Genomic DNA, 25863 nt, shown 5'->3' on the forward strand with positions numbered 1-25863 from the left:
GTTCTCTCGGTGTCCCTTTGTTTTGTATTGTCAGTGGTGTCATAGGTCCGTCGCCCCATCTGGTTGCGGTGTGTGTTCCTTCTGGAGCATGAGTTAGAGAACAGTTGTAAAACATTTTGATAATATACATATAACGTTTGTAAACCATATATAAAACTTATATACATTGACATTTCCATCCTGAGGTATTGGGTATATCTGACCCACCTATGGCATAGTATGGTGTGAGTTACACTGGTTGGGATGCCCGTGGGTACCCTAAGGTGGTGGGGGCTCTGTTATGTGTTCAGTGCGTGCTGTGGTTGTCCCACCTATGAGGCCTAAAATTTTTAATTTCACTTTGCATTCCCAACAATTCTCAATTTAGCGAATAACCCTGTATATAATGTTAAAATTACGTACTTTTTAAACTGAGGGTAAAAAACATTAGCTTGTCCACTACATTATGGGTGCCATTTGTTCAATCTGCCCCTGGTGCTACTGCTGTGCAACCTATATAAACCATATAAGAGAATCTCTGAAAATAGGCATAACACCACCAAGGGCAAACAAGCTATTGTGAAAGTGTTCACCATTATTGATACTATTTTATCAGCTGCTTCAGAAGTTTATTAACTCGTATAGGATTAAACTTTGTGATCACTTGAGAGAAAGCCTTGGTAATCATTCCCAATATGTAAAAAATATACAGTTGCACCAGGTCAGACACAAACCATGGCCTATTATTTATTTGAGAGAAATGTTAATTTTAGGCAAAATAAGCCTCCTAGACAAAGTAGCTTGAATATTCATCCTTATATTTGCAATGCCGTGGTGAATTTTACACAATTCCTGGTTGAGTTTGTAACGTTTTTGCCAGCTCAATTTGATGATGGTGGTGGTACCCCTAAACTGTTGGAAGATAGCATCCCATCTGCTGCAAAACTGGATACTTGGGAAGCTTTAAAGGGTTACTATAGTCACCAAAACAACTTTAGTTTAATGAAGCAGTTTTGGTGTATAGAACATGCCCCTGCAGTCTCACTGCTCAATCCTCTGCCATTTAGGAGTTAAATCACTTTGTTTATGCAGACCTAGTCACATCTCCCTGCATGTGACTTGCACAACTTTCCTAAACACTTCCTGTAAAGAGAGCCCTATTTAGGCTTTCTTTATTGCAAGTTCTCTTTAAGAGTGAAGTCTCCTGTGAATGTTTATCCTTCCTTTATTGCGAGTTCTGTTTAACCCCTTCCCGACCAAGGACGTCCTCAAGGACCACGGACGTACCCTGAACGTCGTATGGGAATTAAAGCTCTGGAAGCGATTATTGCGTAAATATACATTATAAAAAAGAAATATATAAATAAATTGACTCCTAAATGGTAGTGGATTGAGCAGTGAAACCTGAGAGGCATGATCTATAAACTAAAACTGCTTCATTAAGCTAAAGTTGTTTAGGTGACTATAGTGTTCCTTTAAGCTACTGTTTTTGTCACTCAATGAGAGTTCTAAGGCTGTTTCTCTCATTCATCTGCCTCAGATTAATTTTTTTAATAAACAGTTGCTGGTTTGCTGAGACATTACAATCCCTGTTTTGCAATGTAATCCGGGCTGCTGTAGTGGGGTAACTATTTTTATTTGTTGTCTCTTTGAGTCGAATATGAGTGCTTACATGTGCAGCAGCCCCTGTGGAAAGACTTCAGGCTACATCTCCAGACCACTCCTTTTTAATGTAATAGTAAATACTGGCTTTGATTTGAGTGTTGTTAAACTGTTGCGACATTAGTGACCACGTGTGGTGATGATGATAAGCGGGACTCAATAAACACCAGAAACAAATGAGATTTTTTTAAGTCATATGATCACAAAAAGGCAAGAAAGCCTTATTTTATACTAAGGGAACCCGTCGTAAACAATATTTAGGCAGATGAGGCTATGTCTTAGGTGCCCGAGGACAGTACAGCTCACAGAAAGCGATCCTGTGTTAGATTGTATTGTCATAAGACTAATATCTAAATGAAAGCATCAGCTAAAATCTGTACACACTTTGCAGTTTAGTACGTTTAACTTAAAGGCATACTATAGTCACCAAAACAACTACAGCTTAGTCAAAAGGTAGTGTTTACATTACTGCCTATGGACACCTCTCGTGGCAGTCACTCAGGCAGACACAGCGTGCATCACTGACATTCAGCTTCTCTCAATGTTTTGCCACGCTTGCACAATAGCCTCCCAATGCTTTCATATGGGAAAGCATTGGATTATATGAATTTGTCAATTTTATTACCTTTTTAAACAAAACAAGCCGTTTTGGTGTATAGATCATCCCCCTGCAGTCTCACTGCTCAATTCTCTGCCCTTTAGGTTAAATGACTTTGTTTATGCAGCCCTAGTCACACATCCCTTCTGTTCATGTGACCTACACAGCCTTTCTAAACACTTCCTTAAAGAGTCATCTAAGGTTTAAACTTCCTTGCACTATTGTACTTTCTGTTTATGGTAGAGAATTGAGCAGTGAGACTATAGGGGCATGATCTATACGCCAAAACTGCTTCATTAAGCTGAAGTTACTTTAATGCCTATAGTGTCCCTTTAAGAACAACAACAACAAAAAAAGGGACACTACAGGTACCAAAAACAACTTTAGTTTAATGCAGCAGCTCTGGTGTGTATATATCATGCCCCTGCAGTCTCAGTTCTCTGCCGTTAATAAGTTAAATCACTTTTGTTTCTGTTTATGCCGCCCTAACCACACTTTCTCTGGCTGTGACTTATACAACCTCCATCAAAAATTGTTTTCCTTTTCAATCAGATGCTAATTGGTAGTCATGGTAGTCAATATGTGAAAGTTGTCACTTTTCTCTTGAGGCTAGATTGTTCGATATATAATTTTTATTAATTTATTTTCTTGTCTATCTAGTCACGATAAAGGGCAGGACACGGAAGACGTTATTGAGTTACATGAGGGTAAGTGTCATGTTTTCTTTGTTTGTTGTCCACAGTTACTTTATGGTTTGCTTCATTTCCCATTTTCTGTGGTTTCACAGAGTTTCGCAGTGAACAATTTGTTTGTTTTCTTTTCTTTCTTTGTTTCTTTTTTTTTTTTTCTTTCTTTCTTGAAAGACGAGATGGAAGCAGCTCCAAATGGGAAACTATGGAGTAAAATGTTATTCCGTATGTTTGTTTTTTAATTATTGTAAAGATAATACACAAAAAATGGTTTCAGAAAAAAGCATTCTTCACTTTTAGTTTTCCTCGATGCACTCTTGTGGGTTTTCCAGAAACATTATAAGTTTGTTTATTTATAGGAGCAAAGTAATTTTAATATCGGGAGACATAATCTATACACCTAGCGGTGGCTACTCCAATAAAGAAAGACAAACTTTGTACTAGGCAGTGCATTCCTTGTTTGTGATATGTTTTATATTGTGTATGATTATTGATTGCTACTTACCTTTTGACTCTTGCAGGAGAGGAGACCGCTCCAGACGAGCATACAGCGGTGGCCATAGCCACTGTTCAACAAGCTGCTTTTGCAGACCACAATATCCAATACCAGTTCCGCACAGAGAATAATGGAGGACAGGTATAAGCTGTTGTGAGTGTGTCAGGACAAGCTCTATAAACAATGCTGTTTTTTTTCCCATGCAGAATTTTGTACTAAAGATACATCAAATTCTGTAATTACATGTTCTTGGTAAATAAAGGTTGCATTGTATAGATATATTTCCATTCTTAAAGAAGCGTTTATTTCATTGCCGGGGCACTTTTGAATTGGTTATATGGATATCACTGTTTGAATAATACATGTCAAGCCTATATATATAGTGCCAGCCTTATTACTAGCAATTGTATGGGTTATATTTTAGTCATTCATTTTATTTCCTTATTTAGCCAACAACTTTATTTTGATGGAGTATAATTTAGAAAAGGAATTCAGGTCTTGGTCTGATAAAATAGTGAGATTAAATGATGTGATCATGACATTTCCTAACTTTCTGAAAGACCTGGGCCCTCTCTTCTTCTTTTTATTTTTTTTAGTACCATAATAAGGAACCTTTCGTGGTCTATGGGGTGAGCCGTATCACATAAACCCCTGTCAAGTGGCCACGGTTTAACTTATCGCATAGCATGAGGGGAATTGCTCAATAAGCTGATGACAACAGTGCTGATAAGTTTAAAAAAGTCCAGTTCAAGATTTGTAAACTAGATTGTAGGCAGCAAGCTGTCAGCTATGCATGTGAGGGGTCACCGCTCGCCCCTCCCTGGAAAAGGAGGTACTAGTTGTACCGATCTCACAGCTGAGGTGGAAGTAAAACAAATTCTCCTTTCTTGGGGGTAGGTTTGTAGTTCTAATGATTTATGTTAATAGCTGCAGTCACTCTCAGTAGGGTTTACTCTGCATGAAGGCTGTTTCATTGATGCAAAGTTGTTACTGTGTTTAACTTGTAAGAATTTAACTTTCTTTAACCTAGTGTTTGTGTGTAATGTATGTAATTTTGAGTAAGTTTATGACCATTCATCATTTTGTTTTTAATTATTTTGTTTATCAATGCTCTGTTCTCTTTTTAGCTTTAGGTAAACGTGGTGTGACTGTGGTTACTTGATAGTAAAAGCTTGCCTGTGTTTCATTCAACATGCAGATCTTTCATTAACTTTCTCCTCCCCGTCCTGCAGGTGACATATAGAGTTGTCCAGGTGACGGACAGTCAGCTGGATGGACAGGGGGATGCAGCAGGAGCGGTCAGCGTGGTTTCCACAGCTGCCTTTACTGGTGCTCAGCAAGCCGTGGCACAGGTGACATATGCATTAAGTGTCTTGGGGTTGTGCAGTTGTGAAAAGCTTGACTAAGACTGAAAAGGACACTGAGAAGCAACCACTCCAGCTCATTCCTAAATAGTTCAATATAAAACAGTGGGCAGTGCCCAGATACTCTAGACATCATAACCAACATTGGAAGCTGGTCCAGAGAGTTTAGATACCCTCAGGGATGCTTATGTCACTCTGAGGGTCCTTTAATAACACCTTTTTCAAAATTGCAAAAAAATAATCAATGTTTTATTCCCAGTATTCTTAAAACTAGAAAACGTGCAAACATGCTGTGGGCCTTATATGCCCTTACCTTTTGGCATTTTGCTGGATGCACAATGTGTAAGATAGTTGCTAAAACTATGTGACAATACTTTTCCCTTTGATTTCAAAAGAAGTATGCTTGTAGCACCAAGACACTAACTGAAGCTGCCAAACGATCTGAGCCGTTAGAGAAACTTCACGAAAAACAGCCTTCATGTATATCTTTCTTTTTCTTTTCTTTTTTATGTTTTCCCAAAAATTTATATAAATCTATTAATGTAAAATCAACTGTGGTATGTCTTTTTAAACTGATATGCCAAACTGATATGCCAAACTCTTAAACAACCATTGCTGTTTGCCTTGCCTGGCTTATAGTGCAAGGAAGTCCCACGCTCCCCGTGTCCCTCCAACCAGTTGCTTGCAACTACAGTGACTTTAACAAATTGCTTCAGCTGTTAGCCCACCTCTCTCAGTGACAGACATCACAGGAGGAAGCTCTACTTCCTTTGCCTGTCCGAATACTTGTATGGCATGCTCTAAAATAACCTTCCCTACTGACTACTACTCAGACGTTTTACGCCTATGCAGCAAACAAGCATCTACAATAATTTTATTTTTTTTTCCTAAAAATAAATGGAGCTACCAATAAGCTGATCACAGCTGCTATTAGCTTTGTCATCAGTTCCATGATTGCCAAGTCTTGAACTAATTCTCCCAAAACTTGCTCACATTTGAAGTTTATGCTTTTTTTGTTTGTTTTTGTTTGAAACGCCTCCACCCTGCAATGTCCCTGTGTGACTGTTGTGATATGTGTAAAATTGTCATCTGACATCCTGTGGTAGTGTTCCCAGCCCTCTCATGTCCTTTGTGGAAGTAGCCAATTGACAAGTTCCTATTTTGGCCTAGCTTGTGGTTTTTAGATTTCGTTAATGACTTTAAATGTAACCTATGTGGTTATTCTATGGTTAAGGGGAAAGTTTTGATGATTTGGGATGTACATGAATTATGTATTAGTTTATTCTTTTTCATTTTTACTCTATTGAAACACATCTTTCTGTAATGTTTTGCTGCACATACTATTTTTCATTTTAACTCTTTAAGTGCCTGAGATATGAGCACCACATCACTGTATAAACTTGTGCTAAAACATTGATAATGACTTGTCTAAATGTTTACTGTGCACCCGCTGTAAGCCACTAACATCTTGAAATCACAACTTGGCAGGCAGTCATCCAGAATCCTTTCAGTAATGGCGGAAGTCCTTCAACAGATGCAGTCAGTGGAGAGGCCCGATTTGCCTACTTCCCAGCTACTACCGTGAGCGACACAACAGCCGTGTCTGTACAGACAACTGATCCTGCACTGGCACAGGCAGGAGGTGAGTTGGGTTTCTGGCTACTAGTTCGCAGACTAAATATTGACTGGTTTTCCACCAAGTTTTAAAGCTAGCCTGATATAAATCTGATATGTAATAACCAGGCCCACTTGGTATGATGGACTTAATCTTTTTATACAGTAGGACTCCTTTATCCATGGAAGATATGTGCAAAGCTATCTCTCCCCGCTGATGTATACAAGTTGTAGTAAACACTACTTATAAAAGTATGTAAGTTTATAAATTAAACTGTCATCGTATAAGGTAGTGTACATGATAAAGTTTTTATAATTTGTGCATAACAAGACTGAAATTCCATGAGATTTGACAGCAGAACTGCAATGATTAAGTATTCTGAGGCCCCAGTACAAAGCGTAAACACAGTTTAGTAAAATCACTGTATTGTGCTGGTAAAGTCACTAGTAAATGTGTATACAGTATATAAAAGTGACGCCATAAATGTAAAACCTCTCTTGGCACTCAGTCAGATTGCTTGATGGGTGCTGTTCCTTACTCACTGAAAAAGCATTGAGGGTGTCATGGAACATTCTGAAGCTTCCTTACCTATAGGGGTTAAACCATTGACAAACAATTTAACCTCTATGGGTAAGGAAGTGACAGGGACCTCCTGACGCCATAACAAATGCATATCAATGAAGTTGTTATGGTGCCCAGAGTGTTCCTTTAGATGTATTCATTTCTTATGCTGCAATATTCGTTTAAGGTATGAAAGTGGGCATTCCATATTCAAATATTATGTGGGTGACGTGCTTCCTTTGGTTATTAATAAAGCACAGTCTATGCACTGCTTCAGGAATATTTGCAGTATGTCCATTAGATTATACACATTGTATCTTGGTTTGTGCTATGGGATATATATTAAGGTCTCTGACCATGGCACCTGCAGTATTTGTAGTTAATAGAAATATTCAATGCATTGCAATAAAAAGTACAATTAATAGTTGTGTTACGTAATGAATAGCTTAAATTTCAAACTGTAATGTTTTACATTAAGTGCCATATTGTCACATGTATGACAAATCACATGATTAATATTTTACATGGTACAGCTCCCATAATCAATACACTAACTGCTGGCGCCCATAACAACACACTTCAGGTTTATTCTGATGCTAATTATTCATTCTTTCACTAGGTCAATTTTATGTTATGATGACCCCTCAGGATGTACTTCCAGCTGGATCACAGCGGTCTATTGCACCCCGGACGCACCCATACTCTCCGTACGTATCAACTAGAGGCACTCTTTGTACTGTCTTAATAAATTACAGCTGTGTTCCCAGACCTTTAGCAAAATAGTTATTCATAAAATATGTTGCTGACCTATTCAAATTAAAGCACTTGTTCTGTAGTGATCTTATTTTCACATTCTGATAAAACACAGTGCTGTAGTCTGGCTGTGCTGCCATTCATGTTGTATCCAGTGCTCTGCCTCGTGTTTGCATCCTGCAATGGTACTACACAGGTGTAAGTTTCACTGTGCTACAATTCCCATGTAGCACATAGCTTAGTCTCTTTTTTTTGGTTTCTGCCTTGCTGAGCATTGTTATTGTAATACATGTTCATTTTCATTGGTCCAACCATTGGTTTTCTATCCGTGCATTTATTTATTTTTTTCCATGGAATGATTTGATCCTTCCAGCATGATTAGTTAGAAGTTAAGAAAGCAAAGATTAGACTTGTATCAATACAGAGCTCGATGCACACATGCACCTTATTCTGTGCTTATTCATGCCGAGGATTGTATGAAATCTTGGCAACATTTTTGTCAAGAGTGGGGGTGGTTGTATTGATGTAATTGTGTTTGTTAGAAGATCAGTGTGTGAATGCAGGAGTGTGTTTGTGCGAAACATCATTGTATTTATATGGAGATATTTGTTGACATCTTGCTTTCTGTCCATCCTGTCCTCATGCCTATTCGTAAGAACAATCTCTTGATTACAAGTGAACTTTCCCTTTTTTTTTGTTTTATATCATGATTATGCCCTAGCATTTTGACAATCTAGAAGTCCAGCTTCTGACAAGGTTTTGTGAAATAGTGCCATCTAGTGGCTATTTAATTGTTTTCATTTAAAGAGTAACCCTCGCGTCAGAACAGTTTTAATATTATGTTTACTTAAAAGGTTACTTGAAGTACCATAACCACTTCAGTGTTTTTAAGTGGTTTAGTTTTCTGTTTGAAACTGCACATACAGAGATAAAGCCCAGTGCTTCCAGAGGTGTAACTCCACCTCAAGCAGTATCATTAGGACTGGTTAATGTGAAGTCTGTACCCCTGTTGTTCTGGCCATCTCCCAGTAAGTGGGAGAACTTGGACTCCATGTGGGATCTAAGTTTATTTCTTAAGTTTCCTTTATCTTTGTGGGGGAGGGTCAATGTCAGTAAGAACCAAATATATATTTTGAGAGCTGTGAATGTATATATAGTAATTCACAACTCTCTATCCTGGAACTGAATGAGCTTAGCCCCAGGTCAGTCTGGAAGTGAGCTTAAAGATCCAGACAGGGAACAGGAGAAACAAAACCAATAGGGAAGATTGATCAGCGTCACGGACAGTTTCGCTCCTTTATTTTTTTTTATTTTAAATTTTTGGAACTTTTTATTTAATCTATCAGATTATATATGTTTTCCTTTATGCCATTTTTTCAGCAACTCAATGTTTCTGTGACTTGGTTTTTCCCCACTGGAAACATTTGTTTTACTTCTTCTTCTTTTTTTTTCACTACATTTTGTGACCCTTTTTTTAAAAAAAAAAAATATGGATAAATCTGTGGAAACATTGTGAAAATTAGGCCGAAAAAGGCTTTTGCGTTTTAGAAAAATGTTATACATTTGACCAGATTACATACAAAAAAGAAGAATGGACACTTTTCATAACCGCTTGATAAATTTCCAACAATGTGTCCATTTCTTCACGTCATTAGTGATATGTTCTATCATAAGGAACAAATCGTTATTACTAATTTTCAGTGGTTTCATTTCCAGAGACATGACGGTTCCCAAGTATTTTTTTTATATATATTTGTGTTTTCTCTAACTTACTAGAGTCTTATCTGACTGGTTTCTAGCCTCTGTTGGTTTTATGGCAGTTTAAGTTAAAGTCCGAGCACAATATATTTGCATTACTTTATTCATCCTTGATCCTTAGTCATATAAGCAGAAACCTGCCACACAAAAACATGTGTGGATAATAGCTTTTATAACATGTATATTTGTTATCCTTTGCAATTTTTGTAGTAAAATGGACGGAAACCGGACTCCTCGAGATGAAAGGCGCAGAGCACAGCACAATGAAGGTAAGTTGAAGGCAGATGTCGCTCCTATGTTTAAAAAGGGTTCAAAATCCGTGCCTGGAAATTATAGACTTTTGAGCTTAACTTCTGTGACTGGGAAAGGTATTTCAAGGGCTTGTAAGGGATAATATTCAGGAATTCATTGGGAAGAACTGTATTAACAATAATCAGGATGGCTTTATGAAACACAGGTCATGTCAAACTAACCTAATTGGATTTTGCCAAGGCATTTGATACGGTTCCTCACAATAGGATTAAAGAAATTGGTCTAGATGAAAATTCTTGTATTTGGGTAAAAACATTGGCTTAAGGATAGATTACAACGATTTGTCATTAATGGTACATTTTCAAGCTGGACAAAAGTAGTAAGTGGTGTCCCTCAGGGTTCTGTTTTGGGACCGCTTCTATTTAACATATTTATAAATGATCTTGAAATAGGTATTGGAAGCCATGTTTTAGTGTTTGCAGATGACACAAAATTTTGTAAAGTAATAAAATGTGAGCAGTTTATTGCCTTGCTCCAGATGGATTTAGATAGATTGGGGAACTTGGCACTAAAATGGCAGATGAAATTTAATGTAGAGAAATGCAAAGATATGCACTTCAGGGTAAAGAAGGCACAAGCAACTTACACCCTAACTGGTAGTGAATTGGGGATTACAACACACGAGAAGGATTCGGGAATTGTTATAAACAACAAATTAGGTAGCAATATGCAATGTCAATCTGCAGTTGCTAAGGCCATTAAGGTTTTGTCATGTATAAATAGGGGCATAAATTCTCAGGATGAAAATATAATTTTGCCACTTTATAAATCGCTGGTAAGACCACACCTTGAATATGCTGTGCAATTATGGGCACCTGTTCTAAAGAAGGATATCATGGCACTAGAAAAAGTGCAGAGACGAGCTACAAAATTGATAAAAGGAATGGAGCATTTTAGTTATGGAGAGAGGTAAAAAATTTAAATCTCTTTAGTTTGGGAATAAACGCACCCCAGAGGGGATATGATAACATTATACAAATATATTTGTGGGCAGTACAAACCATTATTTGGAAATCTATTTATAAGCAGGGCTATACATAGGACACTAGGTTACGCATTTAGGCTGGAAGAAAAGAGATTTCATCTAAGGCAAAGAAAATTTGTTTTTTTTTACAGTAAGAAATGGAATTCTCTGCCTGAAGAGATGGTTTTATCAAAGTCCATACAGATGCTTAAAAAGCAATTGGATAAATACTAGCAAAAACATAACATACAGGGATATAATTTCTAATTAGTGGGGTAATAGCTGCTTGATCCAAGGAGATTTCTGACTGTCATTTTGAGGTCAAGAAGTAATTTTTCCTAGTTTGTTGCAAAATTGGAAGCGCTTCAGACTGGGTTATTTGCCTTCTTTTGGATCAACAGCAAAATCATATGTGTGGAAGGCTGAACTTGGACGCAAGTCTCTTTTCAGCTATGTAACTATGGTTATCGATAAATATTCACACTTTGTGTAGTATTTCAATCATCATTGTGGGTACTGCACTGCATTCATGACCCCCCAGATATGCACATCTGTTTCTGTTATGTTACATTCATTCTCTGTGAGAACATAATTCTCATTTAGTTTCTCTCCTAAACTTGGGGGGGGGGGTTAACCTTTTTTAAAATATTGAACACACATTTCTTTTTGCAGTGGAGCGGCGACGGAGAGATAAGATTAACAACTGGATCGTCCAACTGTCCAAAATCATTCCAGACTGCAATACAGAGACTAGTAAAACTTCATCAGTAAGCAGAATCTGTCTCTCTCCCATTCTTTCACCAACACCAACAAGAATGTAAAGAAAAGTCTGGGCCAAAGTTCTAAAAGTGTAACAATTAGCAGAAACATTCAGTTAGTTTGCATGGCAGTTTCATTATTTTTCAGCGTTGTCTCAGTCTGTAGACTCCATATTTGTAGTCCTTATTGCTGTGCAGATGAAAAAGGTAACCAACATCAGGAAAGAAGTAAAAAATAGTCATATATTTACAAGCAATCTGCCATGCATGATAAATTAAAATGGAATAGAGTAGTATATGGTAAAAATGTTGACGGAACACTCTATGCTCCATAATCATAACCCTATTTGGTAAGAGGAGTGCCTTGACACCCTTCTGGGTTAAATAGTCAAGTCGTTTGTGAATGATTTGACAGCTTACCTGGGCTCTGCTGAGCACTTCTTAGTCTGCAAAACAGGCTGGCGAGTGGTCAGCTGATGCTGTGCGGTGAGCTGGCCGTTACGGCTTAGCTAAATGGAGCTAACAGAAGGTCCTAGTTGGTTAGCTGCTAGTTTTAGAAGCGGCTACTCCAGGTAAGCTGTCAGACCATGTAGTGGTTATGGTCCTTGGAGTGTTCCTTTAGTGACCGTGAATAAGCACACAATATAGTAACATTCTCTAGACTGTAATATCATTTGAGCAGGGCCCTCATCTACCTTTTGTTCCTGTGCCACTGTGTAATTGTCTCATTTATTGTAAATTCTCCCCCCCCCCCCTTTCATAAAGCGTTGTGGAATTAGTTGGCACTATATAAATACCAATAATAATCATTGTAATTGATGTTAACATTTTTAAGTGTCCCTGCACATCTAAGTGTGAAGACGGACTTACATTTGATCTCTTGGTCTTCTCTAATATCCTATAAAATGTATATGTTAAACTTTATGGTTATATTTTATTTTTCGGATACTTGGATGCAGTGAGTATAGAGGTAAAAACTACAAATCGGCCACTACGGCAGAATGTGAACATCCATAGTCTTGCAGTGGCCGTTTAGGTCCTCGACCCCCGCCTAATTTAACTCACCATTTCTGCCGTGCCGGTCTCAAGGGGAAGAGCTGCTTACCGGCAAAACGTGTGTCGGGGCTCCTACTCCTAAGCGTCATCCTGCAGCTGACTTACTATCAGACCTTAATGCGTTATCATGCCACTTGACTTGCCTACCTGACCCTTTAGTATGCTTCTTAGGTCTTAAGTCCGGTTCCACCAATGAACCTCCAGATTGGTCATTTATTTCGTAGATACCCCGATTCACCATTTAGATTACCTGCCTCTAGATATTTCTTTTAGATTATTAGCTAGTGCAGCAGTTTCCAGTATTTACATTAGGTGCCCTCGAAGGCACAGACTAGCAATCAGACGATAGGTGCCCTTGAAGGCACAGTAATTGCCACTGCACGCACTAGCTTGTATTTGCTGTTTACCCTCTCTGTGTTACCTGGTATATCGGCTTACTTCAGTGACCTCCGTAATCACTTCATCTAGGGTCTCTCGTTTTTTTTTTTTACCCTGATTTCCTATCTCAGCCACTTGGAAGTGCCGTCCGTTAGCCTGATTCACACTGTAAGGGACTTCCCTATTTAGACAGCTGACCGTTATCAACTCGATTCTCTGTGGCTTGCAGTCAAGTATCGCTTGGATGATACTTTGTCTATTACCATAACGATAGGGAAATCGCCACACCCTATATTCTATCCAGGCTAGCCTTAACTTGACACATTCAAAGAAGCATACGTTTCAGATTGTTAACTATTTGCAGAAATAATCACTTAAGTTAGTATCAGCTTATCCTTTGTATAAATTGTGTACATACTTTTTTCTTTACCCTTTTCACTTGTTTTGGTTCATTCTCCATCCACTGATTAAGACTTGGCAATTAGCCTAGCCTGTTTTAATAATATAATAAAAGTAAATTTTTGTTTTACTTTCAGCCAATTGACAAAGTTACCTCCCTTCTGTTCTTTACTAATTATTTAGGGCTACCCCCTCCATTCTCTGTCTTGTTCTCTATTACTGCATTTATATTTTCTTGATTCCTCTATCCCTAGTTGATACAGCAAGTACATGAATTGGTTATTCAAGCAATTATCTAATATTAACACACGCATAATTTGGTGTATGCGTTTGCAACTACAGCAATATAATTAGAATGATCTATAGCCTAACCAGTTTGAACAGGAACGTCCACTGTGAGGAAAAAATAAATAAATTTTACCACTAGGTGGAGCCCTTTTATTAAAATCGCAATTACTACTATTTCTGCACAGATACAAATACTACTTTAAAGGAACAAAAGATAAATTGTATGAACAGTTTAGTAAATATACCCTCAATGAAAGCATGCATGTAATTTGTTTTGCATATTTTCTCTGGGGGTACATGACATCTTAGCTTTTTTTTTTTTTCTCCAGCACAGTCTTTCTCGACTGTGCCGTGGAATAATCCATCATACTCAAAAGGTAGACGACCATGTAGAAATCTGCGACTGCCCAGGCACCTGCCTTTTGAGTTTAGCTCCACAGAGCTAAATGAGCAAAACACCTTGCGGCTGTCTGACCAGGTGGAGAAACATTAAAAATAGTTATATATATATTATTTAGAATATTTAGTACTCCTATAATGTGCAGTGCTTTCAACTGTCCTTAAATCCTTGTCTGTATTTTAGCAAAGTAAAGGTGGCATCCTCTCCAAAGCATGTGACTATATCCGGGAACTTCGACAGACAAACCAACGCATGCAAGAAACTTACAAGGAGGCAGAGAGACTGCAGATGGATAATGAGTTGCTACGACAACAGGTCAGTAAGTTGATTATTCCCAAGTGACCATGAATGCATTGTCATGTTGGGCATAGGGGTTATGGGATACACAAAGCAATCCGATGCATAGCAGCGTGAGAACCAGTGCAGTGATCTCTGCTATGTCCTGGTCTCTGTAGGCATCATTGTAAAGGCAGCAGATTGTGAGAAAATGCTGCAAATAAACAACATTCAAAACACACTAAGCACAAAAGAACTTTAACTTCACAAAGCAGTTTTGATGTATAGATCATGTCCCCACACCTTTCCTGGTTGTGATTCACACAGCTTAATTAAAAACAATAAAAGTATAATTTTCAATCCGATCTTAAAGCCCAGTGTGTTCACTAGAATGTCGCTCTCTTGCTCTGTAAATTGAACACACAGGGTGCTGTTACAGAGTAGTAATAGCAGGTTATTAACAGAGAAGGAGAGAAGCCTTATACATGCACCTTGGGTCAGAAAGTGTTTGAACACCAACAGTTGGTCTCTATGGTCTTCCCTGCCTCACTCCCTGCACAGAGAAGAACATAGAGACTAACTTCTTTTAACAAATATTCCAATTTCCTTTTAAAACATGATGAACTGATCATTATATTAAAATACAGTTTTGAAGTGACAGTTGTCTTTTAACCCCTTAAGGACCAAACGTCTGGAATAAAAGGGAATTATGACATGTCACACATGTCATGTGTCCTTAAGGGGTTAAAGAGGTTTCCATGTCAGTGTGTTTAGTGCTTAAACGTTTCCTTAGACTCTTTAGTACTTGCAAAGTGATACATATTGGAAGTAGGGGGACAAACACACTGACTGAGAGTCCAAAAGAGGTCAGCTAATCTATCTATCTATTATCTTCTCTGTCCGTCACCGCGAAAATAGACATGGTTTCTAAAGCGACTTAGATTGACACCAGTTTTGTTGGTAAATAGGTCATCAATGAAGAGACTTGTCATAAATGCTGTAGCCCAGCAGCACATATATCCGCTTCTGCAGGGGCTTCTTCCTAGTCTGCAATCTTCATCTTTTTCTGTGGGATTTTCCATTAGTCTCAGCCTATTTACTTAATAGGCATAAGAGACTTGACAGCCATCTGATTTACTCTGGCCATCTAGCTGTTTAGAAGTTAGAAAGCAAATGTTTAAATGTACTGGCCTTGTAGTGTGTGTCGTCTTGTTCTTGACGTGATTGTACCTTTTATTAGATCGAAGACCAGAAGAATGAGAATACCTTACTGAGAGGACAACTGCAGCAGCATGGCATCGATGTGGTAGAGGAGACCCAGAGGCAGTAACTGTCCACCTTTGCACCATTTCTTTTTGAAGTAGGGTTTTTTGTTTGTTTTTCTTTTGTGGAATGAAGAGGAGGAACAAGCCACAAGGAACCTTGATATCTACACCCTTCCATCTGCCCCATGTTCTCCCAGAACCCCAACTCACTTGCCACCTCCCTTCATTTAACCCCTTCTATCTCCTTTAATTTTATAGTGTCAAAGACCTTTTGCTTATCCTTTTTGAAATACTTTGAGGACATTAAGGCACAAATTCAGTGGTTGACAGCCACAGATCTCCCCAGCAAGAGTGGAGAACCATTCAATTGACCCCTTTCACCTGGAACATTAAGACATTAAAAGTATATAGGGGCTGGTCCGTTGCCAGTGGGGCCTGTCCCATATCTCAACACAGTATATTGAATGGCTGCCAGCCGAAGGCTAGAGAATTTAATTGCTTTCTTTCTTTTTGTTTTTTTCCTTGTGCATATATATATAATTTATATATGTAGACGTATGAACAATAACATACACTTTGACGATATCACACAACCTTTCCTTATTCTGAAATATTTTTTTTATTTTATTTTTTCCTTTTTAAAAATATTTTTAATCCTCCACAATTTGTGGAAGGACAGATGATCGCATACAAATAATCTGTTTACGCCAGAACTGTATTTCCGATAGGAACCGAGAGTCTAAATCTGCACAGAATGATGTTTTTAGTTACAGGTTGTAATATCCTGCATCGAGTGGAGGGGTTAGAGATTGGGCATGTGAGCTAAGGTTACGGTAGCCAGCACGTAGCTTGCCAGGAGGAAATTAAACTCCCACAATTTCCAAATGAGCTTAGAAATAAGGAACTGTTGGTTCATCTGCCACTGATGATTAACTGTCAGTTCTGGATTTAAATTAATTGAACTTGTTGATTGTGATTTGCTGTTGAAAAAGGAAAATTTGTTAAAATAATTGACTGTCAGGAATGCATCAAGCTCTATTTAAATGTTGCTCATAGCTCTGGCACTAAGATGTTTATGTATCTTACAGACATTAGGTAACTCAAATGATCACACCGGCACCTTTTACTTACAGCAATCAGATTCAGTCCTGTTTGTGTACTATACAAACTGTCATGTAGGCTATGTCATAGGGTCCCCAGGCACCATGGGAGGATGTCCAGCCAGATTTACATTTCTATTAAACCATAACTTTCTGCATTCCTATTAACAGAGACCAAGGAGACGGCTGTGCATATAATGATAATTGTAAGTAATCCTCTGTCTCTACATCTGTGTGCTCTGTTCTGGAATCCAGGGAGAGCTCAGACTGTGTATTTTAAATGGATCAAGAGATCATACCTATTGCATTGAATTGTTGCCCCTGATCTGGTGTCCACCTAATTTTACTGTCATGATAAATTCCACTTGAAGACAGCTGGCAAAAAAGGCCATTCTGTACACAATCATCTTGTGGAATTATAGCTAGTTCTACTTATCTCCAGGGTAATGCCATCTTTTTCATATTTCTTGGAGAAATGACCATACAACAGCCTTGCATATCACAATAGCAATTGTTTTTGTTTTTTCACTGTCAGACTGACATGTCCAACCCATCAATGGTTCCATGTTCCTTCATTGTTTTAAGAGCACCTGAATGCCAAATAAACAGGCTCCACTCTGTTACACAAGCTGTAGAATATCAATATGAAAATGGGAATAGTTTACTTTGATTTTATTTCACCCTCCCATCAGTTGCACCCAATGATGGGAACATTTAACTGCTTTGACTGTAAGCCATCATTCAGAGTCATCTTGCCTTTCTGTTGGGCCATGGTACATTCAGTGTTTTCACTTGGAATAACTTATCAGTCGTCTGCAGAAGTCTTCTGCGCCCTAAATTCCATTGTTTGAGAACATCATTCCTAGAATCAGAACTCCCCTTGGTATTGGATGCTCTAACACTTATTTAGGCTCTCCACCTCCAATGAAGCCTTGGTTTGACCTGAAGGCTTTGTTGTTAAGTAAGATATTGGGAGAGAAGAAACAAGTTGTTTTGTGATAATTTAGTTCTATTTTTAAAATAATGTTCTGAAGGGTACACTTTAGTTGTTTGGGTACACCTCCAAATAAAGTCCAGCTGTTATTAATATGGCTGGAAAGTTTGGATTGCCCACTTGAGTTTATTTATCAAACAGGAAGTTTATAACCAATAATAAGTTTAAGACAAAACTATTGAGTGGTTGAAAAATCTGATGAGACGGTAAGCTTTTTTTCTACCAAAACATAATGAATAGTAATAGTACAGATTAGGACTGTGTACTGATCACTTTTTCATATTGAATGGATTTTAATTGCATGATGCTGGCTTTTCCATAAAGAATACTATGTCAAATGCCTTGCTATTTATCAATATTTTTTATATTGTATATGGTGCCACAACTCAGTTACACGCTTTATTCTCTCCTCACCCCCCTCCAGAAAACCTTCAAAAAGTGTTTACAGTTTATTTCTGTGGATTTTATCTAGACTAATTGCTATCCTTGTTCAGTTCTGCCCAGAAAGAGAGGAACAGTAATTTGGCCAATAGCAAGGACTCTGGGCACCAGGAATCCAGAAGTGCCTACTACTTTTTTCTGCAACGGCTAGAACTATGAAATTACCATAAAGAAGCCATTAGTGGATAAAATACATATTCTTAACACCTCAAAATAAAAACTGCTTCCACAATTCTGCATATTGTAATTCTGCCACGGTTTTCTTTCTTGTCTGCACACTCCACAATGGAGAGGCAGGAGTACGAGCAGTGCTATTGCCAAGTGACAAGTTCCCAATTTCTAGAAGCAGTCATGTGGCTGAGCAATACAGTCTAGCTACGTAAATGAGATAAACAGCCTCATGATAATTGTATTTTATTATTCATTAATATCATATTTTGGAGATATTTTAGTGTTTTTCTATAGCACAGCCTATCCAAGGACAGAACTGCTTTTTTAAGAAATTGATCAGCTAGAACAATGCATGCAAATGTCACTCTAGCTGGATGTTCAGACACTGCCACTGAAGTTAGAGGCCAGTCTCCTAGGTCTATTGTTTCTCCAGCCCTTCCTGCACCTATTTTGACTATTGTCACTGTGGCAGAGAGATACCCATTGTTTTCCCCAACAGTTTTTAACTGCACAAAAGATGTCTCTACCAGCCAGCATCTCTAAATGTATTTAATAGAACAGCTGGCATACTTTGAGTATTCATATCTTATGAATGTTTAATTTGTCACGCCTATTTAATTTTGCAAATTTAGATCTGGTCAGACGAGGCTACTTATGCATTTTCGGTAAGAACAGATTTAAGAGGCTAAATAGATGCTGGCTTGGAGTGTACTCAATGCAAATAAATGAACTTGTTTCTTGTATTTTTCCAGTGTTCCTACACCTTTTAATTCCTAGTATTCTAAGCTCAGTACAGATTCTCTAACTCAAGAAACGATGAATGTTCCATCTTCTGTAATATAGTTCTAGGCCACGTGATGCAGACTGTTTATGATAAGAGAATGCTTTCTAAATTTAAGGTTTCAGCTTCCCAATAAAGTGACAGTTTTTGAAAATATTCTGTAAACCTTGTTTAATTATTTGATTTGTTTAGCCCACTTCCTTGGTGAATTGTTTCATTTTTATTTAATTGCATTAAGGACTCATTCTAAGACCAGTCACAGGTGTTGTCGTCACGCCAGCCGTCTGTTTGGTGTTCAGTGAAGACACCCAGGATGGCCTTGGTAGTCAATTGAATTTCTTTTGATAACTTCAGGAGTAGGATTGTGTTTGATGTAATGGTTGGGATTATGGTAAGAAAATACACAACCAGTATTTTTATTACGATTTAAAAATTAGTTTTGTCTTTGTATTTTGAACACCTGATGTCAAGGTACACATTTATAATGGACTTTCCCACAGACTTATCTCATACGACCAGACAGGGATTTTGTCATTAGTTCACTATGTATTTCATATACTGTCTAGACTTGTGCATTTGATTTCTCCAGAAATGTAATACATATGAATTTTAGGTGATCTGCGATTCTAAACAACAACAAACTCCAAAACAGACAATGAGCAAGCAGTCTCGTTTGTTTCATGGGAGGGTGCAGTGATTAGTACCTAACAATAGTGGAGCAAGGAAGAGCAGACAAACTAGGGTTATGGGCGCCCAAGGCTCATTGATGCATGTGGGGAGCGAAAGCTGGTCCGAACACACAGAAGAGCTATTGTAGCTCAAATTGCTGAAAAATGTAATGCTGGTCACGACAGAAGGGTGTCGGAACACAGTGCACCACAGTTTGCTGCTTGTTGGACTGTGCAGCCACAGACCAGTCAAAATGTTCATGATGATCCCTGTCCACTGCCAAAAGCACCTAAATTTCAAACATGAGCATCAGAAGTGGACCATGGAGTAATGGAAGAAGGTTGTCTGGTCTGATGAATCAGATGGATGGCTGTGTGTGTCGTTTACCTGGGGATAAGATGGCAGCAGGATACACTGCAGGAAAAAAGCAGTGTTAAGCTCTGGGCAATGTTCTGCTAGAAAATCTTGGGTCCTGGTTTCATGTGGATGTTACTTTGGCATCTACCATCTACCTAGAGATTCCCTGATGGCAGTGGCCTCCTTCAACAAGATAATGCACACTGCAAAGATTGTTTCGAGTTCCAGGTGTTGCCTTGGCCTCCAAATTCCCTAGATCTCAATCCTATTGAGCATCTGTGGGATGTGCTGAAACTACAAATGCTATTCATAGAGGCCCACCTCACAACTTGCAGTATATAAAAGATCTGCTGCTAATGTCTGGGTGCCAGATACCACAGGACACATTTGAGATCTTGTGGAGTCCATGCCTCGACGCATCAGAGCTGTTTTGGCAGCACGAGGGTACCTACACGATATAGGGCAGATGGTTTTAATGTTTTGGCTGATCAGTGTAAGTGATCGGAAGAGAGATTTTCTTTCTAAATTTATCAGCAGGGTTTTCACTAAAGTGAGAACTGGGAATTCAAAGTGAATGTTAAATTTAAGGGCAAAATAGTTAAACTAGAAAAATTTAAGCAATTCTTCAATTTCGGCTGCTTGGTTATAAATTTGTAATTCACTTTAAATTTTCAACAACTCCCACGTTAGTGAATAACCCTGTTAATAGATCTGGGTAACGTCTGCTTTATTGCTTTAGTATGAAACCAATTATTTTTCTTGGAGCAATTGAAGATAAAACTAATTCACTAAACTGTATTCCACATTTTAAGTCGAAATAGCTAGGCTGGGTTTTAGCCAAAAGTTTAAAATGCTGCTTAATTCTCAACACTTTCCCTTTTATTGAATATCCTTGCTTGCTTCTACTTTGAACAGACATGAACAATTGAGTGAGAAAATGGAACCAGCAGATATTTACAATGTATATATTTTTATTTATTAAATTACTAGGGCTCCTTTTATTTATTCATTTGACATTGATAAACTATATTTCTTTCCTTTGCTCCCAACTGAGGTGTATGTTGCAAGTTAAAAAGCTGAAATGGTTAATGAGTAGTACCAGCATCTAGTTATTCTCTTCAATGCTTACACCCAGTCTGCCTGACGCCTGCCTACCACCGGCGCCACGCTTCTATTTGCAATGTGTGAACTTTAACTCGCTGTCCTATCTCTTGTGTGTGTCACATCATGATGAAACCTCTGGGGAAACTCTACAACTAAATCCCCCTAATTCAATCCAGGCAGGTGCTGGGTGTGAACTTTTATACCTCCTCAATTCTGGTAAATGAGATTTTAAAAAGTTAGATACCTTTATCATTACTGTAAAATGTATTGCAGTCTCCTCTACCCAAATAAAACAAAACGCCAGTCTACAGATCGTCACTCCAAGGTTTTTTGTAATGCAGATTATTATTTGCAGGGTTAAAGTGGCAATGTGAATTCTGGATACTGATTACAGGATAGATAGTAATGATGAATCAATGGACCCCTTGGGAACCAGTTAAAAAATAAATCACTCAAGTCTAATAAGTCTTTGAAATATACATTTTTAGATTTATAATTTACAAATAATCTAGTAAAGTGAAATATAAATTTTGCTCAAACCATGTCAAGTGGTTGTAGTTGAGAGATCGATTGGGGCTTACGTCGTACGGACCCAGATGCAATGCTCAATGACCACCGTTGCTCAACGTAGGATTTGCTGTTATTTGTTTTGTTTAGTTCAGGATTAGACCTAAAGAAATAGCTGCTAGAAAAACCAGCAAACCTTTTTTCAGTTTACAAAATACAATCTGTTCAATATGAGTAGAAAATATTGCATATCACTAGACAATTTTAATATAATATTAGTCAGACGCAAGGCAAACACTTTAGAAGAAGAGGGACTGTTGGCATAATATCTAAAACCTTATGTTAATGGTCTGTGGAAACCAGTAACTGTAGCTGTATATCCACCCAGCTCAGCTGTACTAATCACTGTTTTATGCCTGCCTAGATGTAGACCTACGGGCACTTGTCTTAGATTTGTCTGTCAAAGAGAGCCATCCTTCCGGACAAGTAAGGAGAAAGCCAGACAAGTGGTATGAGTTGTTATGACTGCTGTGGATGCAGAGTAGATGATTCAGTGCTATTGGATGGGGAACCAAGATAGATCCAATTAAAAGCTTAGATCCTGAGATTTGAAAGACTACAGTCATTTGACTCTGTTAGGGGAGCATTTGGGAATTTAGATATTGTAAAGAGGAAGAGCCTTCATTTTCTTGGGAGAAAGCAAAGATGGGAAATTGGCACTTTGGAAGATGTCACAATATGTTGAATAATCTCTGCTGCTGACAGCCATGCTGTGAGTTGTCTACCATTGCTGCTACACCGGTTCCAGTGTGGCATACACCTTCTTAATGGGTGTCATCCTCTCGACTGTTGGCTCGTTTGAGCAGGGTCCTTAACTACCTATTGTTCCTGTTACATTTTGTTATTGTCTCATTTGATAAATTCCCCTTTTATTGTAAAGCGCTGCGGAATAAGCTGGCACTATATAAATACCAATGATGATAATAATAGGTGTAGTCATGGCTCTTTGACTAACATTGCCCAATGCCACCCATCATCACTCTAAAGCCCTATCAAATAACAAAGATCATATACAAATAAGGTCACAAATGTCTATTATAAGTGACTTGTGAGCCAGTACTTGGTCGTAGTTAATGAATGGAGATCTGGACAATTTCTCTCGGTATTTAATCCATGTTATCCAGGGTTCTTTGGCATAAGTGTAAAGCACAATTCCCAGTGAGGAGTCATTCGAGTTCCTTAAAGTGTTACTATAACCCTTTTGAGATTGAAGACTTATCAGGCATTTTGGAGAACTGAAGTGGTTATGGTGGTCAGTGACCCATTAAACTGCTGGGGCTTTCGGAGAAGATCCCCTGTGTCTTGCTGTGCTGCAACTCCTTTATGGATGCAGTACTAGTACACATTATGGGTTTGTCAGCCCTAGTAATTTTTCTGCAGACACTTCTGCTTGTTGCCCACGACTACCAGGAAAGTGAAGGTGAGTAAATGGAAAATGTTGAAAATTTTGAAAAAGTTCAGGATTTCTAGATCGTACCAGAGTCCTGTAACTCGAATATAGGCAACCCTGCTAATTACTCACTGTGTTTTGAACATTTACAGCTTACAGTTTTGCAAGACTAAATTACTAACAGTTTGTACTGTCATGGAGGTGGCCCGTAACGTTAAAGAGAAGCAAAATTAAAAGCACTCTGTTGGTGCACTCACACCAGAAACGGCTAACAACACATGTATAACACATATTTGTGCTTGGAATTTCTAATACATAATGGAATGTAGAAGGAGATGCAAAGTTGGTCGAGGTGTGCCGAAACCAACCTACGAGTAGGCCTGTAAAACGAGGGCCCACAAAGGGGAAATGCATATATAGATGGGTGTAGGTGGGTGGGGACAAACAGCTTGAACGGCAAAGGTAAGTAGGGGGTAGGGGTTTAAATAGGGTCATAACTCCTCCCACAAATTCAGGACAAATGGCCTTCCAACTTGTGCTCGGAATTTATCTAATACGTAATGGAGTGTAGAAGGAGATGCAAAGTTGGTTGAGGTGTGCCGAAACCAACATACGAATAGGCCTGTAAAAAAGAGGGCAAAAGAGGATTCAAAGTAAACACACTTTATTGCAAGTTTAAACAGCGAGATTTCTGAAGGCTTGTCTGAGCTCCCTATCTGGTAGAGGTATTTAAGTGTTGTATATTGAGGATTTCCAGCGTCCCAGTCTCTTAATGATGTATACCAGGGTGTTAGTGCTTGCAGCTGATGATGCTGCACCTATGCGAAATGAGTGACCAGAGAAGGAAGCTGGGTTGTAGCCCAACCTTGATAGTAGGGTTCTGATGTGTGAAATTAATTTAGCTATGGTGAGTGGGTGCCCGTGGAGTAGTAGTAGTAGTGAAGTGTCTGGTTAGTGCCTGTGGTGAGACAACAGGAGCGAATCCAGAATATTTACTGGGCACCAAATATTCTCGGTAGGGAAGCGGGGAATGATAGTTGGATAGGCAGTGTGATTAGTTTTGATAGAAGGTAAGGAGAGTATGTAGTGGTCATCTACTTTCTTTAAGTGAGAAAGTTTAGGGAATTGAGCGGTATCTCCTTGACGTATGATTGTGAACTCCTTAGGTCTGAGGAAACCGTAAAAGCCAAAAAGATGGCGGCTTTAATGATCAGATTTGTATTACGGTCAAACAGGGATTTTTCCAGTAGGTCGCTAAGAAGCCTAAATATTGGACCATCTATCGGCAATCTTGTAGTGCCAGGGGGAAATGTGGCCTTATAAATACCTTTGAGGATTTTCTTGATTGGGTAGGAAGTTAAGAAAGGTGCATGGTTAGGGAAGGTAGTGAGGATGTGATGTTGTACCCCAGTAAGGTAGAGTTTGATGGTATTGTGTTAAAGTTTAAGGTGTAGGTGACAGAAGGAGGCAAAAGCCACCATAGTTTTAATGGAAAAGTCTCCTTGTAAGTAAAACTCAGTGGTGAATTTGTTAAACATAGTCAGTGCCCTAGCGTAAGTGATCATGGTGTTGGGTGACCGTGCGTGAGTGCTTGTTCGTGGAGTAGTAGTCCGCTTAATCCAGGATTAGCTCGTGGAAAGGTGGTATCCTGGATGGTTATAGGTGGGCCACAGGGGGTTCCTGGCCAAAGACCTGAAATTGAGAGCGTGAAAAAGCGTCAGCAGCTGTGTTATGGACACCAGGGATGTGAAACATTGGATGTTTCTTTAAAGACTGGAAAGGCATCCGACTCAGTGGGCCCTAACCAGTAGTTGTCAAAATGTCTGCGAACACTGTGCGTCCTGCTCAGTTTGTGGTGAGAGCTCTGAACTTGGTGGAATGAACCAAATAAATCCTGTACCCTTTGGCCGGGCATCTACTATATGTGTGTAAACCTGCCCTGGCAGGATCGTCCATAATGGTTGGGCAGGAGACGGGTATCCCATGGAGTGAATAAAGTAGCTTGGAAACAAACAGTCGCACCCTGCGGGATAAAACATATAGCGAAGTCAAGGGGTCCCAGTGAGGACCGGAGCCCCTTCACCGCGTACGTACCACCCCGGAGGAACAGGACTATTACATCCCCACTATGAGTCAGCTTCTCTGAGGTAGGCTGGCTTGAAAAGTTGTGGTTCATAAGACTATGGCCAAGAAACGAGCTTGGCATAGGAACAAGCGTTTGCTGGTGACAGAGGGAGCAAAGGTGAATGGATAGTCGTTTAAGGTTTATGATATACCTGTCTTGCTTAACCATGTCTTACCACCTGCTGAAATAGTAGATTGCATGGTGTCATCAACTTACCATATTACAGTGAGAACTCCTCAGCGGGCATGAGAGAATTGATGCTGGGAATGGAGGAAGAAATTGGATGCGATAAGGTCAATAACAAACGGTTTTTTTAATTTGGAGTGTAAGTAAATAGCTACCCCTGATGGAGTAGGTACGCTTAGGATGATCAAGAGCTGAACATGATGCCAGCATTGACTGTGGACAGAAGGTGGTCCACCGTACGTAATGCAGTAAATGTGGATTAAAAGGGGTTTAGGTCATATGATTGTACCTGTGGGGAAGGTCATAAGTCCCGTGAGAGAACCTGTCACCAGATAAATCCCAGTTGCCTAGCTGGGTGTGAGTGCAGGTAGAAAGGCAACTTATTTCTTAGGTGACAGTCGGGCTGG

The 25863-nt window shown here is 38.9% G+C and overlaps 1 protein-coding gene across 1 annotated transcript in view; it reads left to right on the forward strand.

Moving 5' to 3' along the window:
• The window catches only part of USF2 (upstream transcription factor 2, c-fos interacting), a 33872-nt gene extending 14658 nt beyond the window's left edge, over nt 1-19214 (forward strand). The window contains exons 2-10 of the mRNA XM_063436678.1: nt 2900-2946; nt 3450-3565; nt 4657-4776; nt 6277-6430; nt 7584-7671; nt 9686-9744; nt 11424-11518; nt 14214-14345; nt 15547-19214. Of these exons, the coding sequence (XP_063292748.1) occupies nt 2900-2946; nt 3450-3565; nt 4657-4776; nt 6277-6430; nt 7584-7671; nt 9686-9744; nt 11424-11518; nt 14214-14345; nt 15547-15636 (901 nt within the window). The 3' untranslated portion in view covers nt 15637-19214. The remainder of the gene's footprint in view (nt 1-2899; nt 2947-3449; nt 3566-4656; nt 4777-6276; nt 6431-7583; nt 7672-9685; nt 9745-11423; nt 11519-14213; nt 14346-15546) is intronic.
• The last annotated feature ends 6649 nt before the right edge of the window (nt 19215-25863 follow it).

The sequence above is a fragment of the Pelobates fuscus genome, chromosome 11 (assembly GCF_036172605.1).
Source record: "Pelobates fuscus isolate aPelFus1 chromosome 11, aPelFus1.pri, whole genome shotgun sequence".
In the NCBI taxonomy this organism is placed as follows: Eukaryota; Metazoa; Chordata; class Amphibia; order Anura; family Pelobatidae; genus Pelobates; species Pelobates fuscus.